Source organism: Taudactylus pleione, unplaced genomic scaffold (assembly GCF_031769625.1).
Source record: "Taudactylus pleione unplaced genomic scaffold, aTauple2 ptg000762l, whole genome shotgun sequence".
NCBI classification, from domain to species: Eukaryota; Metazoa; Chordata; class Amphibia; order Anura; family Myobatrachidae; genus Taudactylus; species Taudactylus pleione.
The window spans coordinates 4,069,114-4,089,297 of record NW_028285164.1 but is presented as its reverse complement, the minus strand read 5'-3'; the positions used below and the strand labels follow the sequence as shown (position 1 = coordinate 4,089,297).

Below are 20,184 nucleotides of genomic sequence, written 5' to 3'. Positions count from 1 at the left end.
GACGCTGGGCAGCCCCCTGGCTCTCCCTACACAAGAGAACAGATGCTATGCGCATGCACACGGCATCTGTTCTCCTCCTGCACATCCGCTGCTCTGCAATGCAGGGCAGCGGTTTGTGCTTTCCCCTACTTCCACCCCACCGCGGGACACTGCAGCCCGCGGGCGGGACAGTGGGAAAGTGCCAGAAAAACGGGACTGTCCCACTGGAAGCGGGACAGGTGGGAGGTATGCGGTCCCCATTGAAGTGATCAGCATAACTAGCACTAACTGACTGCAGTAAAAAAGATATTTATGCTTGGGAGTTACAGTATATCAGGCAAATGATTAGACAAAGACACACATCATCCAGGACCACTGAGTCTAGAGACACTGCGGTAGGAGGTACAAGTTACATACACCTTGCTTGAGAGTGTAGCTAACAAACAACTACAGATAGGATGGGTGTTATATATGTCCCTCTGCCAATCATTTCACCAATAAATATTCAAAACTTGAAGGAAAAAAATTGTTTTCAGTTGTAACAATCTCTTATTATTTAGAAACCAGCGCACAGAAGAGCTTGGGTGGATTGTGGATCTGAGAGGACGTTGGATTGAACTCTCTAGAAAGTCCTGCATCATTCAGCAAGTAGGTACACTATAATGCCCGGGACGGGGCTGATGGTACGAGATGCCCTAGTGAGGGCTCTGATGCAGCTGGAGGAGAAGAATTTCAAGAGATTTAAAGAGACTCTGAATGGCTGGAAAGTAGCAGAAACCTATATAAATATTACACAGGATCAGCTGGAGGGAGAAGGTCCCAGTCATGTTGCTGATCTCATCAGGAGACACTATGGGGATTCCTATGGGGCTAAGGTGACCCTGGCTGTACTGGGAGCTATAAATGAGAGGAAAGTCAGAGAGGATCTCCAGCAGGACTTACAGAGAGGTGACTTACAGATGGGTAATTGTATAATACACAGATGGATGTGATAATTATATAGCATTATTAGTAATATACAAACTACCATATTTTAATGCATATACACTGCACCCCTCATATACGCCGCACCCTTTCATTGCTGTGTGACGAGCACAGTTATCCAATAATATGGAGCATAAACATGATGATTAAAACACTGAACACACAAAACATATAGTACTTTTATTCTGCAGAGTACACGTATGTGTGCTACAGTGTCCCCCCCCCAAGTGTGCCAGGGAGGGGGCGTGTCCAGCATGTGGGGGCAAATTAAAGGGGAATAAAAATAAACATTAGGGGCAGTATCAAACTGGGGAATGGAGAGCTAGATTATAACCCTATAATTTCACTAATAAAAAAACAAGCACATTTGCCCTCACAGGAAAAAATAAAACACATTAGTCCCCACAGGGAAAAAATAAAACACATTAGTCCCCACAGGGAAAAAATAAAACACATTAGTCCCCACAGGGAAAAAATAAAACACATTAGTCCCCACAGGGAAAAAATAAAACACATTAGTCCCCACAGGGAAAAAATAAAACACTTTGGCTCTGAAGGGAAAAGACAAACACATTGGCCACCGACAGAAAAAATAAAAAAACATTGGCCCTTCCAGCAGGAAAAAAAACAACCGCATTGGCCCCCACAGGAAAAAGTAAAACACATTGGTACACTAGCTGAAGCAGATGAAAACTTTGGAAACTCTGGAAGCGCTGCAGCCAGTATGAATTGGCCTGGCAAGGGGGAAGAGCCAGGGGCTATGGCGCCACTAAAGGGAGAACTATCCCATGCTCCCGATGGCCCAATCCGCCCTTGGAGTCTGTCGGACAGCTGATCCTAGCCGGAGGCAGGTGCCTGGAGCACGAGATCCACTGGCTCTTCCCACACTACGCCCCTGATTGTGTCACTTTGCTGCAGTAAATGGTCAGGGTCCAGTTGATGACTCACAGAGAGGGTATAAATAACCTTTTGGGGAAGGTGACAGAACAGCATAAATTTATGTAGACCTCTTCTAGGTTCTGTAGTTATGCAAGAGCCCAAATTGAGTAGCCTGTGAGACGTGGTCAGTGGCTAAATTTTGATGATGTAGATGGTAGATTTAAAGCAGCAATACTGTATGTCTTAAGGTAAAACCAATCTGGCAGAGAATGCACCTACAGCTGATTTTTGCAAATAGTATTTAGATGCATTTTATAATATTATTTAAATGATAATTCACTGAACTTAGCCACCAAAGAAATCTTACTCCAACTATAACGGAGAATGAAATGAAATATATTTACGCTGTTATTTTTTTCTTTCATATCCTCCAGTGCAAGGATTCCCAACACCAGCAGTCAGTGAGGGCAAAGCCCCTGGTCATCTATATAAGACATTTAAAGGTGGGTGCACATGGAATCAGGGAAGAAACAAATGATTGCAAAGCTTTTCGTTTTACTGCAGAGCAACAGTATAAAAGAATAAAACCATAGGGTGAAATGTAAGAGGATCCAAATTTGCAAGACTGCTGCTGTTCCGATGCATTTTCTGCAAGTTTCAAGTTGCCATATGTCATAGAATAAAACTACTGCCAAACTCGGGGCCTGATTCAGAGCTGCTTGCTCTGACAGAGCGCTCGCTCTGAATCAGGGACGGTCTTTTTTTTTTTTAGAACGGCCTCCTGGCTGCTCGCATAGCTGTGGGTGACCACCCACAGCTATAGGGAGCGGCCATGATGATGGTCACGATGGTCAAGACCATCGCGACCATCTGGCTTGCAACGAGATCCTTGTGGTAGGGTCTCGTTGCCGCAAGCCCCAGAGAGATTGTGATGTCAGTGGGGCCGACCCCAAACGGTAGGCGTTCTCATGGGAATGCCTCCGTTTGGGCAGCCACCCCTCCGGCCCGCCCACCAAAGTGGGCATGCTGTCACTCAACATCGACAGCATGCCCCCTTTGGTACGAGACAGAGAGCGACAGATTGGCGTCGCTATCCAGGTCTCGCGCATGCGCACGATGGAACCGGCTCCGTCGTGCACATGAGCTCTGGGCCACCATCGACCCGGTTGCGAGCGCTCAGCGCTTGCGACCGGGTCTGAATCAGGCCCTCGGTGTGGTCTCGCTTCAAAACTCACCCTCCAGATGTTGCTAATGTTAAACATACAATTCGCCTGATGTAATAGTCAGTGACTTGGTGGAAATGCACCAGAATACTGTAACTTGAGAGACAATAGACGAGCCTCAGTGCAGCGAGATTGATTACATCTGACATTTAAATCCTATTAGCTCACGTGTGGCCTATTTCAACAGGTTCAAGGCCTATAAAAACCAGCAACACACTACAAAAAAATGCTCTTCTCTCGTATTTGAATTAATAATTAAAAATATAGTTGTTCTTCCATATCTCTTATGTAAGGTGCTGGCCATACTCAGCCTCCGCTTATGTTGGTAATTGTGTAAAGCTGACTCCGGGAAATGCCTGTACTGATGTGAAACATGTTTGATGGGCTTATTTTGTATAATAACATTGCCAGATGTAGTGTTATATATATTATATAGTTGTTACTTTTTGAAGTCATATTGCTGACTGTTACATTCAGTGACTTTCAGACCAAAGTTGCTGGAAACTCATCACGACTTGCCGCAAATTATAGTGCGCCAGTAATGCGCACTGTAATACATTCTAAACTAAATTGTTTAAAAAGACATCATGTAATATAATTTTTTTTATGTAGATAGCCTGCCAAGGTCTATCCCAATGACCTACCTATGTTCAAATCATTAAATCAAGTAAATTACAAGTCATGAAATAGTTATTTCTATAATAATTCAACCCCCCCAAGACTAATGCTGGTTTCTCACTAACTTGCAGAGGAGTCCTTTGCTCAAATCATGCCAAATACTGTAGCTGTATTCAGTGAGCCACAGACTTTCCAGCTTATCCGCTCCAAGCGTTTTATTTTTAAAATATGTGTCTTAGTCTCATCACTAATGCGACAAAAGTATAACACGAGAGTACACTGAACTCTGATGCTGCCTCTTCATGTACTGTAGTTTCTGTGTGCACTAGTATGAGTAATAAGGTAAAAGACTGAGTTCCACAACTTTTGACCGGCGTAATGACTCGCGCCAGGTATCGCTGTCCTGTATTATGTTTCTTCTGAGACTTTATACCAAGTCCTTTGTGACAAAAGTGCTAATCTAGTGTCCCTGGTACACTGCCGAGCGACTCTGTATGCGGCCACAATGAGAATAAGACACAAAATTCAGGAAAACTTGGAAGCGCTGCCCGTGGCGGAGCCTCTAAGTAATGCCAAGCACCTTGTGGCTTATAACACTAAAACACTATAAGCAGATGTGAATGAGCAATCATCTTCTTATTAGGGGTGAGCGGGTTCGGATTTCTGAAATCCGAACCCCCCCGAGCCACCCGATCCGAGGCAGATCCGAGTCAGGCTCGACTTTTCCCGCCTGACTCGGATCTGAAATCGAGGCAAAACGTCATCATCCCGCCTTCCGAGTCTCGCGGGTTTTGGATTCTATATAAGGTACACGCGTCGGCGCCATTTTCTCACTCGGCTGTGGACAGTGAAGAGGGAGGGTGGGAGTTAGGGCTGGCTGGGCTGTGTAGTGTAGTGTAGTGTAGTGCAGAGTAGTGTTGTGCTGTGCTGTGCTGCGCTGTGCTGCTGTTGTCCATAGGGGCTGTGTCCACTACTTCAAAGTCCATAGGGGCTGGCTGGACTGTGTTGTGCAGTCAGTTCTTCATAGGTGCTGTGTCCACTCCAAAGTGCTGTGCAGTGTCCCAGTCCTAAAGGGGTGCTGTAGTGTTGTCCAGGGGGTGCTCTGTCCATCAGGGGTGCTCCCCCCAAGTGCTAAAAAAATAATATATTTTCTGTGTTTGTGAATTGTGTGCGCAGTAGCCGCACGTGCATCAACAAAGTAGTGCCAAGCGTGCGCCTGTGTCATAAGTAAAGGGCCGGCTGGCTTGACCGTTAAAGGGTGCTGTAACCCCCAAAGTACACTCCAGTCCAAACCAAAAAAAAAATTATTTTCTGTGTTTGTGAATTGTGTGCGCAGTAGCCGCACGTGCATTAACAAAGTAGTGCCAAGCGTGCGCCTGTGTCATAAGTAAAGGACCGGCTGGCTTGACCGTTAAAGGGTGCTGTAACCCCCAAAGTACACTCCAGTCCAAACCAAAAAAAAATATATTTTCTGTGTTTGTGAATTGTGTGCGCAGTAGCCGCACGTGCATCAACAAAATAGTGCCAAGCGTGCGCCTGTGTCATAAGTAAAGGGCCGGCTGGCTTGACCGTTAAAGGGTGCTGTAACCCCCAAAGTACACTCCAGTCCAAACCAAAAAAAAAATTACTTTCTGTGTTTGTGAATTGTGTGCGCAGTAGCCGCACGTGCATTAACAAAGTAGTGCCAAGCGTGCGCCTGTGTCATAAGTAATGGGCCGGCTGGCTTGACCGTTAAAGGGTGCTGTATTCCCCAAAGTACACTCCAGTCCAAACCAAAAAAAAAATAATTTTCTGTGTTTGTGAATTGTGTGCGCAGTAGCCGCACGTGCATTAACAAAGTAGTGCCAAGCGTGCGCCTGTGTCATAAGTAAAGGGCCAGCTGGCTTGACCGTTAAAGGGTGCTGTAACTCCCAAAGTACACTCCAGTCCAAACCCCAAAAAAAATTATTTTCTGTGTTTGTGAATTGTGTGCGCAGTAGCCGCACGTGCATCAACAAAGTAGTGCCAAGCGTGCGCCTGTGTCATTAGTAAAGGGCCGGCTGGCTTGACCGTTAAAGGGTGCTGTAACCCCCAAAGTACACTCCAAACCAAAAAAATATATATTTTCTGTGTTTGTGAATTGTGTGCGCAGTAGCCGCACGTGCATTAACAAAGTAGTGCCAAGCGTGCGCCTGTGTCATAAGTAAAGGGCCGGCTGGCTTGACCGTTAAAGGGTGCTGTAACCCCCAAAGTACACTCCAGTCCAAACCAAAAAAAAAAATATTTTCTGTGTTTGTGAATTGTGTGCGCAGTAGCCGCACGTGCATCAACAAAATAGTGCCAAGCGTGCGCCTGTGTCATAAGTAAAGGGCCGGCTGGCTTGACCGTTAAAGGGTGCTGTAACCCCCAAAGTACACTCCAGTCCAAACCAAAAAAAAAATTACTTTCTGTGTTTGTGAATTGTGTGCGCAGTAGCCGCACGTGCATTAACAAAGTAGTGCCAAGCGTGCGCCTGTGTCATAAGTAATGGGCCGGCTGGCTTGACCGTTAAAGGGTGCTGTATTCCCCAAAGTACACTCCAGTCCAAACCAAAAAAAAAATAATTTTCTGTGTTTGTGAATTGTGTGCGCAGTAGCCGCACGTGCATTAACAAAGTAGTGCCAAGCGTGCGCCTGTGTCATAAGTAAAGGGCCGGCTGGCTTGACCGTTAAAGGGTGCTGTAACTCCCAAAGTACACTCCAGTCCAAACCCCAAAAAAAATTATTTTCTGTGTTTGTGAATTGTGTGCGCAGTAGCCGCACGTGCATCAACAAAGTAGTGCCAAGCGTGCGCCTGTGTCATTAGTAAAGGGCCGGCTGGCTTGACCGTTAAAGGGTGCTGTAACCCCCAAAGTACACTCCAAACCAAAAAAATATATATTTTCTGTGTTTGTGAATTGTGTGCGCAGTAGCCGCACGTGCATCAACAAAGGAGCAGCGCCAAGCGTGCGCCTGTGTCCCATAAGTAAAGAGCCGGCTGGCCTATTTCTTAAAGGCTGGTGTATCCCACAAAGTGCACTACTCTCCAGCAAAAATAAAAAAATATTTTCTGTGTTTAGCCGCACGTATATATCAAATCGATATAACATAAATGGAGGACCAAACTGTCTCCGATAAAAATAAAATAGAGAAAGATCAAGAACCACTTCCTCCTAGTGCTGAAGCTGCTGCCACTAGTCATGACATAATCGATAACATGCCATCAACGTCATCTGCCAGGGCCGATGCCCAATGTCATAATAGAGGGCACATACAATCCCAAATGACAAAGTTCAGGAAAATGACCTTGAAAAAAACATTTAAATCAGCTGAAGAGAAACGTAAACTTGCCAATATGCCATTTACGACACGGAGTGGCAAGGAACGGCTAAGGTCGATCCCTAGTATGTTCATGACTAGTGGTTCAGCTTCACATGACGATGGAAGCCCTCCTCCCACTAAAAAAATCAAAAGAGTTAAGCTGGTAAAAGCACAGCGAAGAACTCTGCGTTCTAAGAAGATATCACAAATCCCCAAGGAGAGTCCAAGTGTGGTGGTGGTTGCGATGCCTGACCTTCCCAGCACTGGACGGGAAGAGGTGGCTCTTTCCACCATTTGCACGCCCCTGCAAGTGCTGAAAGGAGCACCCACAGTCCACTTGCTGATATGCAAATTGAAGATGTCACTGTTGAAGTACAACAGGATGAGGATACTGGTGTAGCTGGCGCTGAGGAGGAAGTTGGCGAGGAGGATTCTGATGGTGATGTGGTTTGTTTAAATCAGGCTCCGGGGGAGACAGTTGTTGTCCGTGGGATGAAAAAGCCCATCACGGTCATGCCTGGGCAGAAGACCAAACATTCCACCTCTTTGGTCTGGCAATATTTCTATCCAAATCCGGACAACAACTGTCTTGCCATATGTACCATATGTAAAGGTGAAATAAGTAGGGGTAGGTTACGTCAACCACCTAGGAACATCCTCCCTTATACGGCACCAGCAGCGCGTTCATAAAAAGTTACTGTCAAGTTCAGAAACTTTGGCTAAGACCGTAAGCAGTCCAGGGACACCTAAATCCCGTTGTCCTGTTGTATCCAAGCGCCTGCAAACCACACCGTCAACTCCCTCCTCGTCAATTTCCTCCTTAGTCAGGATCGGAAGTAGTCCTGCAGGCCATGTCACTGGCATGACTGACTCTCCTATCCGGGATTCCTTCGGAGGATCCTGCATTGCTACGCCTACTGCTGCTGCTGCTGCTGTTGCTGCTGCTGGGAGTCGTTCATCATCCCAGAGAGGAAGTAGGAACACCACTACTTTTACTAAACAATTGACCCTCCAACAGTCCTTAGCGAGGAGGATGAAGTATGACAGCAGTCATCCTGAAGCAAAAAGTATAACTGAGGCCTTGACTGCTATGTTGGTGTTAGACGTGCGTCCGGTATCCGCCATTAGTGCATTGGGATTTAGACAATTGATGGAGGTAGTGTGTCCCCGGTTCCAAATCCCGTCTAGATTCCACTTCACTAGGCAGGCGATACCGAGACTGTACAGAAACGTCAGAAAAAGTGTCCTCAGTGTCCTGAAAAATGCCGTTGTACACAATGTCCACTTAGCCACGGACATGTGGACAAGTGGAACAGGGCAGACTAAGGACTATATGACTATGACAGCCCACTGGGTAGATGTATCACCTTATGCAGCAACAGCAGCAGCGTCACCAGTAGCAGCATCTCAGAAACACCAGCTCGTTCCAAGGCAGGCTACGCTGTGTATCACCGATTTCAGTAAGAGGCACACCGCCGACAACCTCTTAGAGAAACTGAGGGAAATCATCGCCCAGTGGCTTACCCCACTTAGACTCTCCTGGGGATTTGTGATATCTGACAACGCCACCAATATTGTGCGGGCATTACATCTGGGCAAATTCCTGCACGTCCCATGTTTTGCTCACACAATAAACTTGGTGGTGCAGAATTTTCTGAAAAGCGACAGGGGCGTGCAGGAGATGCTTTGGGTGGCCCGAAAAATTTCTGTCCACTTTCGCCATTCAGCGACTGCGTGCCGAAGACTGGAGCGCCAGCAAACACTCTTGAACCTGCCCCGCCATCACCTGAAGCAAGAGGTTGTGACGCGGTGGAACTCAACCCTCTATATGCTTCAGAGGATGGAGGAGCAGCAAAAGGCCATACAAGCCTATACATCCACCTATGACATAGGCAAAGGAGGGGGTATGCACCTGACTCAAGCGCAGTGGACAATGATTTCCGTGTTGTGCAAGGTTCTCCAGCCCTTCGAACTTGCCACACGTGAAGTCAGTTCAGACACTGCCAGCTTGAGTCAGGTCATTCCCCTCATCAGGCTTTTGCAGAAGCAGCTGGAGAAAGTGAAGGAGGAGCTAAGACGGAGCGATTCCGCTCGGCATGTGGGACTTGTGGATGAAGCCCTTCATTCGCTTTGCCAGGATTCCAGGGTGGTCAATCTGTTGAAATCAGACCACTACATTTTGGCCACCGTGCTCGATCCTAGGTTTAAAGCCTATGTGGTGTCTCTCTTTCCGGCCGACACAAGCCTGCAGAGGTGCAAAGACCTGCTGGTGAACACACTGTCAGCTGAAGCGGAACGTGACACGTCAACAGCTCCTTCTTCATTTTCTCCCGCAACTGGGGCTGCCAGGAAAAAACTTAGGTATCCTAAGCAACCCGCTGGCGGTGATGCAGGGCAGGCAGGACCAAGTTTGGACATCTGGTCCGGACTGAAGGACCTGGCAACAATTTCTGACATGTCTACTGTCACTGCATATGATACTGTCACCATTGACAGAATGGTGGAGGATTACATCGGTGACAGCATCCAAGTAGGCATGTCAGACAGTCCATACCTGTACTGGCAGGAAAAAGAGGCAATTTGGAGGCCCCTGTACAAACTGGCTCTATTTTACCTGAGTTGCCCCCCCTCCAGTGTGTACTCCGAAAGAGTGTTTAGTGCAGCCGGGAACCTTGTCAGCGAAAGGCGTAGGAGGTTGCTTCCACAGAATGTGGAGAAGATGATGTTCATCAAAATGAATTATCAGCTCTTCCAGGGAGACCAGCCTCCAGAACGTACAGAGGGACCTGTGGTGGTGGATTCAAGTGGGGACGAGTTAATACTTTGTGAGGATGAGGATGTACACACTGAAGAGGGTGAGGAATCGGTGGATGAGGAGGATGAGGACGACATCTTGCCTCCGTAGAGCCAGTTTGTGCAGGGACACATTAATTGCCAGCTTGTTTTGTGGGGGCCCAAACGAACCAATCATTACAGCCACAGTTGTGTGGCAGACCCTGGCGCTGAAATGATTGGTTTGTTAAAGTGTGCATGTCCTGTTTATACAACATAAGGGTGGGTGGGAGGGCCCAAGGACAATTCCATCTTGCACCCCTTTTTTCTTCTTTGCATTATATACAGTTTGGGGCCTAGTTTTTCAAACTGCCATCCTGTCTGCCTCTGCAATATCACGCCTAGATGGGTCACGTGTTTGTGCCGCCCACTCATGTCGCTTAGCATAGTCATCCAGCTACCTCGGTGCATCCTTTTGGACATAAAAACACTATTGTGAGGTGTGAGGTGTTCAGAATAGACTGGAAATGAGTGGAAATTAAGGTTATTGAGGTTAATAATAGCATAGGAGCAGAAAAACCTACAAATTCTGTGATTTTAGCTGTTTTTATGTTTTTTTTAAAAAAAATACAGATCCAAAACACAAAACCCAGAACCCAAAACACGGAAGAGTGGTTTTGGCAAAATCAATCCAGATCCAAAACACGAAGAAAGATCCAGATCCAAAACCAAAACACAAAACACGAAAAGTGGCCGGTGCACACCCCTACTTCTTATAGGTTTACTGTGTGTTGAGTATAAAGTGACCTCTATTAGGAGATTACGGCCTGATTCAGGGGTAGACGCGGATGCAGCTGTGTGTGCGTCTATTGTCGGTCGCCCATTCCTGGATCTATAAAAAATGCTATGACAAATCCCTCCCCTTGTGTACAGCCGTGCGTAGGAATGTGCGAGGACTGAGATGCCCAATTTGAACATCTATATGTTGAATTATGGAGTGTGCTCCTGCTCTATCTCCATGATTCTCCTTTAGGGAAGCATCTGCCCTTACCAAGATGGCCGCCATTTGGTCTTATTTATATGGCGCCACAGTGGGTCTGCGGCACCTTACAAAATACAAAAACACAAATAGTATGAACAGATAACACAGGAAGGAAAGTTACATACAATGCAGAACATTGCAGTATATGAACATTGTTTATAAACATTGTTGCACCAGCAGTCATAATACGGTAGAACCCAAAGGTTGGGTGCTGTTGAAGGCAGTAGGGGGTGTATGGTTGTAGAAGGAAGAGAAGGAAAAGCATGTGAGGGAAGAGGGTCCTGCTCATGAAAGCTTACAGTCTAAAGGAGGGGGCAGACAAATGGGTGATACATAGTGGAGAGATGGTGGGCAAGGAGCATGGGGCAGTGAGTTAGGATGAGAGCTACAGTATAAGGCTTCGATGAAGAAGTGGGTCTTGAGTAGAGAGGTGGATAGTCTGATAGGAAGAGGGAAAGAGTTCTAGAGCAGTGAGGGCAAAATCATGAAAGTGAAAGAGGCAGGAAGTAATCAGCTGGGAGGAGAGGCGCCATTCATGGGTGGAGCAAAGTGGGCATGCTGGAGCATGGAGGGAGATGAGGTCAGTATGTAATTAGGAGATAATTGGGTGAGGGCTTTGTAAGATAGTGTGAAAAGTTTGAAATTAGTTTTGAAGGGGAATGGGAGCCAGTGAAGGGTTGGTAGGAGAGGGGAGGTAGATGTAGGGCATTTAGAGAGGAAGCCGAGCTGGGCAGCAGCAGTATATGCCCCACTACCTACATACACCACTGGCTGGATATGTCCTTATACAGTAATTGAGATTCTTTCCTTAACTTTATAGCCACCTTCATGGACAAATACAGAACAGATCTTATAAGAAGGATAACTGCAATAGATCCAGTGTTACATGATCTCTGGGATCAGGGGCGACTGACACAGGAACAGTACAATGACCTGAGTGGAAAACCAACATCCCTGGAAAAGATGAGGGGACTCTGTAATATCAGCAGATGCTGGGAGGATGTTGGAAAGGACGTGGCTTACAGAGCCCTCAGACGGCACAACCCTGCAATCATTAATTACCTGGAAACTGATGACTGGAAGAGAAGAGAGTTGTATAGAGCAGACAATTCCAGTAAGTCTGTTTGTCATTATTTCATATTTTTATACCCTAAATCTTATAATATAAAATGATAAGCATTTAACAACCACAAAATTACTGTATATAGGGTAAAAGAAGTCAATCAACCTTCTCCTCCTTACTTGGTTCCTCTCTTCTATTAGTGTCCTGGCCTGTCCAAACCAGGCTTTTCCCCCTAAAACCTTGTGCCCACAGTCAGCCCTTGGTGGATTAAACCCCAACCCGGGCACCACAATCTCACACTCTCTTGCTTAATTTCTTAATTTCAAATATATTCTCTCTTCTTATAGTTCCATATTCACATTTGGCAAACAGTCCTTTATCAGTGCTCTCATCTCCTCCCAATACCAATCCCAACTCCCAACCATCTTCATCCTTCTTCTCTGCCCCACTCCAGCACTGACTTTTCCTCTTTCTTCACCTCCAATATAGAATCTATCAGGTGGGAAATCTCCCAATCCTCTTCCCACCTTCCATGCCCTCCAACTCCCCTCACTCAGCTCCTTCCTCCTCACAGTAATGTAGCTCAGTCTCTTTCCTCTACCTGCCCTCTTGATCCCATTTCCTCACATATTGTTGCCCACCATTTCAACATTTCCCTCTCCTATAGCATTTTACTCTCTTATTGTACTTGTGTCCCCATCCTCAAAAACCCATCTTGACCGTAACTCTCTGTAAAAACTACAATCTGATCTCTTTACTTTCCTTCACCTGTAAAACTCTTGAGGCTTGTGTTTACACCTACCTTTCCTTTCTCTCAGCTAACTCCCACTCTGAACCCTCCAATTTGGCTCTTTTCCCTACACTACTGATATTGCCCGGACTGTAGCCACTAGTGATCTCCTCTCCACATAATACGGGAACTACCTCTCTGTCCTCATTTTTCTTGGCCTCTCTTCAGCCTTCAACACAGTTGACTATACATTTATTCTCAAAGGTGGGATGCACTCCCATGTAATATGGTTTGATAAAGATGACTGGAGCTTTCATTTTGATTAATCATTGATTATGTACTGGTTCAATTAGTTACTGATTAAATTATTTGGTTTCATACAAAGGGATAGCAGCAGAAAAAGGAAAATAAGGTAATTTGAAATTAATTAAAATGGTTTGAGAAACAAAAGAAATGTCTTGCACTTCTGAACATTATACAGCATGTGTGACATATAGGGTGGGAGGCATCAAAGTTAAAAAATGTGATAAATCCCCAAAAACTGCTGTTTTCGGAGATTTACCACAATATGCATGGATCGCCATATGTATTAAAAAAAAGGTCCACAGCAGATATCGGAGATATACGCTGCTTTTATTGAAGCAGTGAGTGATACATAGTGTAGGTCAATAAAGCAGCAATATAAAGTAGTACATAGTAAATAGAAGGAAGGTCCTATTATGACTTAATGGAAACCAAAGCATACATTAAAATACATCAATATAATGTAAGTGATGCAAAACAATACTCAAAGTGCAGGAGGATCTACTAGGCAAAACACTTCAATGAAATGATCAGCTGCTAGCGCACTAAGGGCCTGATTCAGAGATGCACGCTAACCCGATGGTTAGTGCAGATCACCGATGTTTTGTAGTCTGTGCTTGAGCAGGACCCTTTCTGCACATGGTTTTTAGCCAGCTAGGATGATGCCCACTGTAGGATAGGATAAAACTATTTACATCATAATGCAATGAAAGCAAAGGCTACAGATTATGGAATCCAAGTACCAAAAAGCTTATCAAATCCAGAGATGTTATATTATAGAAAACAACGCAAGTTGTAGAAGAGTTGTGTGCATAGCAAGTATGTGTCCCTGGACATGTCAGCAGCTGAAGATGTATATTAATCAATAGCTACCAATGTGGAAGTTTAACCACAAAAAGATCTTCTGTAAGATCAAATATCGGCAGACCACCTAAGATGTACAATGAGGAGTTTGCAAATATTGCAGTCAGTGAGTCAGGATATCCAGAAGCCAAAGTTAAAATCTGATTGGTGTGAGTGGAAAATAACGTGAGCTGTATCACAATCTGCTCTGCTCCATTATAACCAGTGTATATGGCTTTCAATTACATATCATTTAATAAAACAACATACTGGTTAAGCAACTGGAATGTCTGTAGCGATAAAGCATTTTGCTCGTGTGTACATAACTCATACCACCGCACCTGTACACACCACACCTGTACACACAGCACCTGTACACACCACACCTGTACACAGCACCTGTACACACCGCACCTGTACACACAGCACCTGTACACACAGCACCTGTACACACCGCACCTGTACACATCGAACCTGTACACACTGCACCTGTACACACTGCACCTGTACACACTGCACCTTTACACACTGCACCTGTACACACTGCACCTGTACACACCGCACTCATACACACTGCACTCGTACACACCGCACTTGTACACACTGCACCTTTACACACCGCACCTGTACACACCGCACCTGTACACACCGCACCTGTACACATCGCACCTATACACATCGCACCTGTACACACTGCACTTGTACACACTGCACTTGTACACACCGCACCTGTACACACTGCACCTGTACACATCGCACCTGTACACACTGCACTTGTACACACTGCACTTGTACATACCGCACCATTACACACCGCACCATTACACACCGCACCTGTATCCACCACACATGTATACACCGCACCTGTACACACTGCACCTGTACACACCTGACCAGTACATATGCATTTCCAACAAAAGCTACAGCTGACACATTGGTATTACTGTGGACATTGTTTAAAAACCCTATACATATTCACTTCTGTTGCCATTTTCCTTAGCTGACCATGGATATTTTGGATTTAAATGGACAAATAATATAATCCATGTCAATTGGACAGAATGTAAGGAGTAAATAATAATTTAAGAAATGCATTTACACTGTCTTTGTACCCCATGTCTCCCCAGACACACAGCACTTTGTAAATAAGCACTATGGTCACCTGATCCGTAACATACCCATTATGGAGCCAGTTCTAGATGATCTTCTGGATCAGAATCTGCTGACACAGAAACAGTATGAGCATACGAGGACACATGTAGCTTCCTGGGACAGGATGAGAGAGCTTTGTGACACAGTCACCTTCTGGGATGATATAGACAAGAACTTGTTCTACCTGACTCTGAGGAAACACAACCACTTGGCCATCAGATGTATTGAAAGGGGCCATGGTAAGTCTCATTAAGGTGATAACAACTGTAAATATGAGGTAAAATATCTCAGAGAGGAAGCAAACTCAGAGATGGAAAACATTTATTTTTAAACCTCTATTCTGTTACCCAATTAACTGCTTATACAGATTTACACCTCGTTACTCTCAGTCTGACCTGACTGGGAGCTGTATTAGGCACTCTCTCAGACTGCGGGCCTAATTAGAGGTGCACTCACATCACGCTGCAACTGTGATTCTGTACGCAACAGTTATGCAAAAATATGTTAACACCACAGCCTAACAGAGTCTCTGATCTGTGGCTTGCATACAAAGACACACCATTGGGGTCCCTGTCATTTAACACCCAACCCCACATTAATACATGGGGAGAAGTGGTATCAGCAGACATAACGTGCGCTGACACCACTAGACCCCATAACGACCCTTCATACATCTCCCCCAGTGTAAGCTGTGTGATAAATGGTGAATACTTCTGGCCGATACTTGGTAATTACAGCAGAAAGTTATCTTCTGCGCTAACAAATAAATCCTCCCCCTAGCTGCACAGGCTGCTGTAACCCCCATGTCATTGATGTCATTGACCATTGGTGAGTAGCCATATTTTTCGGCTGAAGATGACAATCGTACATGATGGCTCTGAGCTGAATGCAAGTGGCCATGAGTTCCTCCAGGGGGGTGAGAAGATCCCAGCAAGTGGGCTCATCATTATTGGGATTCACTCAAACTACTATGAAAGGAGGTAATTGTCTACTTGTCACCAACACCTGGCCAGTGGACAAGGAAGCTGTTTGAGTTTGAACTGTAGGTGAATCTGGGTTATGAATTGCATGCACCCCTCAGTGTTACATCACAATGCAGCAATTGTGGTATTTTGTCATCGGAGATGTTTGCCTTGGCTGATGGAAAACTATTTGCAGGCATTATTCCACAATCTCCCCCTGCCCCCCTCCCAAAAAAACATCCTCCTGGTAAATTAATTGGGTCAATAAACTGGATTTTGGATTCTGAATAAAAATGGACCCTAGTGTATATACATGTGTGTACATGTGCTAGGAAATATAGATTATCAGCTCCTCTGGGGCAGAGACTGATGTGAGCGACCAAATATTCTCTGTAAAGCGCTGCGGCCTATGGGCCTGGTTCAGATTTGTACAGTACACACCTCATGACCGCATCGCAAAGACCCAAAACAGATGGGTATAAGAGGAGGAGACATAACAATACCCTATTAAGGATTGAAAGTAAATGGATTTAGGACATTGGGACATTAACACCTGAAGGATTAAACAAGAACATCTGGTTTGGGTCTTTTCTGTGAAATAATGTAGATAAAATTGATCATAATTTGGATGGTGCACTTTTACCTCTTAATAATAAGAAAAACACATCTCATCCCATTTTGTAGAGAAAATTTCAATATAGGGCCAAATGTAATAAGGTGAGAGTTTAGAAAATGTGAGAGTAAAGTCTCGCCCTTTTTAAACTCGCCCAATGTAATAGTGTCCGAGAACAGAGCAAACTCGCGAGATTTTAGACTCAAAAAATTCTCACGATGTAAAATCTCATTCAGATGTTTTCCCATTTTGAAGATAAAACTTCTCTAATGTGAGAGGTTACTCACCCTATTACATTTGGCCCATAATTTTTTCATGAGGTATTTACTAAGCAATGACAATAATATTTGTCACAAAATTAATCATTTATTTTATTTTAGTTGACATATTTTCTACACATTTTTTAATTGCTATCTCTAAATATTTGTTTTTGTTTCTATTATTCTCCTCCTCACATAAATGTAAATAAATATATTTACACAAAAAAGTCACAATTTCTATCACTATATGCGTATAGTTAGTAGCTAAAAATATATAATAAATTACTGTAAATAACTGATATAAATTTAAGGGAATATACAATATTTAAGTTAATAAATTAGAGTAAATAGAGTAAATATTTGATATAATGATATAGATAGACTAAGTACAACTGAAAGCTCAATGGTAATGTAAGGGTCAAACTTTACATTAGTGCTGTCCTTCTGCGTCCACCTTGTGTAATGGAGGAAATCCATTTTCCTCCTGCTCTGGCCCCCTGGGAGTGATGTTGGGGTCTGTGACTGCCGACATTACCCCTGAAATCGAACCCCAGAATACTATGAAAGTGACACTATGGGGCGCATGCTCTGCAACGAAAGTGTGAGGAGGGGAACTTAGGGCCTGATTCAGACCCACTCGCGAGTGCTGAGCGCTCGCAAGCGGGTCGATGTTGCCCAAGTGCGCATGCGCACGACGGAGGCTGCTCCGTCGTGCGCATGCGCGAGACCCGAATAACGTCGGCCAAGCCGTCGTTATGGGTCTTGCACCAAAGGGGGGTGCTGTCGATGGTGATTGACAGCACGCCCCCTTTGGTGGGCTCGCCAGGGGCGTGGCTGCCCAGACGGAGGCGTTCCCATGGGAACGCCTATCGTCTGGGGCCGGCCCCACTGACATCACTAGTGATGTCAGTGGGAATGCTTTTGGCTCTGATAGAGCCGAAAGCACTCCAGGGCTTACAGCAGCGAGACCCTACCACAGGGTCTCGTCGCAAGCCCGATGGTCACGATGGTCTTGACCATCGTGACCATCATTTTGGCCAATCGCTATAGCTGTGGGTGGTCACCTACAGCTATGCGAGTGGCCAGGAGGCCGCTCCAAAAACTAGGAGGGACGGCCCTGATTCAGTGCGAGTGCTCTGTCAGAACGTCCGGCTCTGAATCAGGGCCACAGTTTCTCCACCTGTGCAGAAATCAGTTGCAACAGGGGGGGTGATGATCAGTCCCCCCTGCCCCATGCTCCACTGCGCGCTGCAATAAGGTGAAGGGACGGGGCTATGCCACAGATGGGCGGGAGTAATAGGGGGTTCACCTTAGAGGATTGGGTGTTGTGAATATAAAAGAGAAATTAAAAATGAATGTACATTGATACATAGGAAGGGAGGGGGGCACTAAACCGTGGGGGCCCTTTGTCATTGGAGGTTAGGGTGGTGCCTTTGCCGCAAAGATCTATTACCACTAGGGGGTGGGGGTGATTATTCACAGGAGTACATCATTCACAGGAGTACAGCAACCAGGTAGATCAGGGTCTTGTACACAGACGGGTGCTATAGGTGCACACATGGGCATAACTAAAATAGGTACAAGGGGTGCAGCTGATATGATGCCCAGAGCTGAGGGGACCCATCTTCCTTGTCAAAGTTACATGTGTTATATACATTTTTCACCATTGGCTGGTACATAGGGGCCCTTACAACCCTTTGTTATAGGACCTTCAAATACCTAGTTACGCCCATATCTCTCACACTAACTGACCCACACAAGCAGGTTTATATTTATTAGTGCCTCTTATTTGAAGAAAGGGTGTGATTCCCTCCTGAGCCAGAGAAGGCTAACCCTTTCTTCAAATGTGGGAGAATTCCATGTTCGCATGTGTAGTTGCAAAAGAAAATTATGCAATCTGTCCTTATTTGGTACGGCTTGTTACAGAGAACCCACATAGTCTTCTTACAGTTCAAAATAACCCTCCAAGGGGGAAAAGTACAGTAATCAGGGCAGTAACTAGGGTAGTGTGGCCTCTGAACACAGAAAAAAAGAGAGATTTGCCCTCCAGCACACGTCCGTCCAGCTCACGTCCGACAAGCAAGGCACCCCAAAAAGGTGCCTTGCTTCTCGGACGTGAGCCCCTTAATATTAGGGACGCCAGTATAGAGGAGCCTTGACGATTGGCCTGGCGCTTATTCATATATTTGCAAATATGTGTAACCAATACCTCTAAATCTCTATTATTATGTAGGATTTAAGTATGGTTTTTGCTGCAGTGTGCTGGAGGGCAAATCTCTCTTTTTTTCTGTGTTCAGAGTAAACCCCGCCCTTTACAAGCACCTGTGTTATGCAATTAAGCTGATCTGAGCAACTACCATTTTTCTTTGTTAGTGTGGCCTCTGCCATGGCACAGGGCACCGCAGGGCAGGGGGCGCTGTTTGGGCCTGTCAATTATTCCTGTTTATTATCATTCTCACTTGTAGCTTCCTCTTTTTTTATCCCCAGCATCTCCTGGCCTCCCCTATCTCTTCCCTGGAGCTTCCCCATGAAGCCATGGCCCTCTCTCAGGTGCATTATCTTATGTTCCTATTTAAAAATGGTGGAAGAGGATGCCAATGCTCTCTCTGGCACAGGGCACCAAAAAGTCTAGTTACGTCTCTGACCGTAATAGCCTGCTAGTTGCAATAATAGCCTGCTACCTGGTGAGCCTGTATGATGTTTTAAAATGGCAATCACATTTCCTCCCAAGTGTTCTCCAGACTCCGTTACTAAAGGTCGATTTTGGCTTTTTGATGTATTTATAGGTGATTTTCTGTTTGATTTGCAAATTGTGAATTTACTAAAGGCAAAATTTACTTTAAAATCAACTATAAAACAGAATCCCGACCAAAATCGACCATCAACCAAACATCGATACTTTCACATAGACCACTACAGGATTCTCTCATTTACTAACAGTCAGATTGAAAATCTACTTACAATCAACTACAAAATCGACAGAAAAAACCCCAAAGAAATAGATTAATATTAAACAGGTGATTTTTAGCTTCTAATCACCATTATATAGGTAGGAACTTAATAATGATGCCTATAAATGGAGACACCAGCATGTGGTGCACTGTGGCATGTTAACTGCTGACAGCAGTTCCTGCGGCATAATTCCCTTGACCCGTTCCTCATTCTCATTATACCCACCTCCACAGGCGACCCTCCTCCAGCGCCTTTCCAGGGCCAACTTGGTTTTGACACAGTGGGCCTGATTCAGACCCACTCGCGAGCGCTGAGCGCTCGCAAGCGGGTCGATGTTGGCCCAGTGCGCATGCGCACGACGGACCCGGCTCCGTCGTGCGCATGCGCGAGACCCGGATAGCGACGACCAAGCCATCGCTATGGGTCTCGTACCAAAGGGGGCATGCTGTCGATGGTGAGTGACAGCATGCCCCCTTTGGTGGGCGTGGCGGC

General features: G+C 45.4%; 1 protein-coding gene across 1 annotated transcript in view; it reads left to right on the top strand.

Moving 5' to 3' along the window:
- The window catches only part of LOC148476928 (uncharacterized), a 116,260-nt gene that overhangs the window by 9,806 nt on the left and 86,270 nt on the right, over positions 1–20,184 (top strand). Inside the window, exons 2-5 of the mRNA XM_088457442.1 lie at positions 540–927; positions 2,277–2,345; positions 11,635–11,928; positions 14,881–15,144. Coding sequence (XP_088313568.1) covers positions 642–927; positions 2,277–2,345; positions 11,635–11,928; positions 14,881–15,144 — 913 coding nt within the window. The 5' untranslated portion in view covers positions 540–641. The remainder of the gene's footprint in view (positions 1–539; positions 928–2,276; positions 2,346–11,634; positions 11,929–14,880; positions 15,145–20,184) is intronic.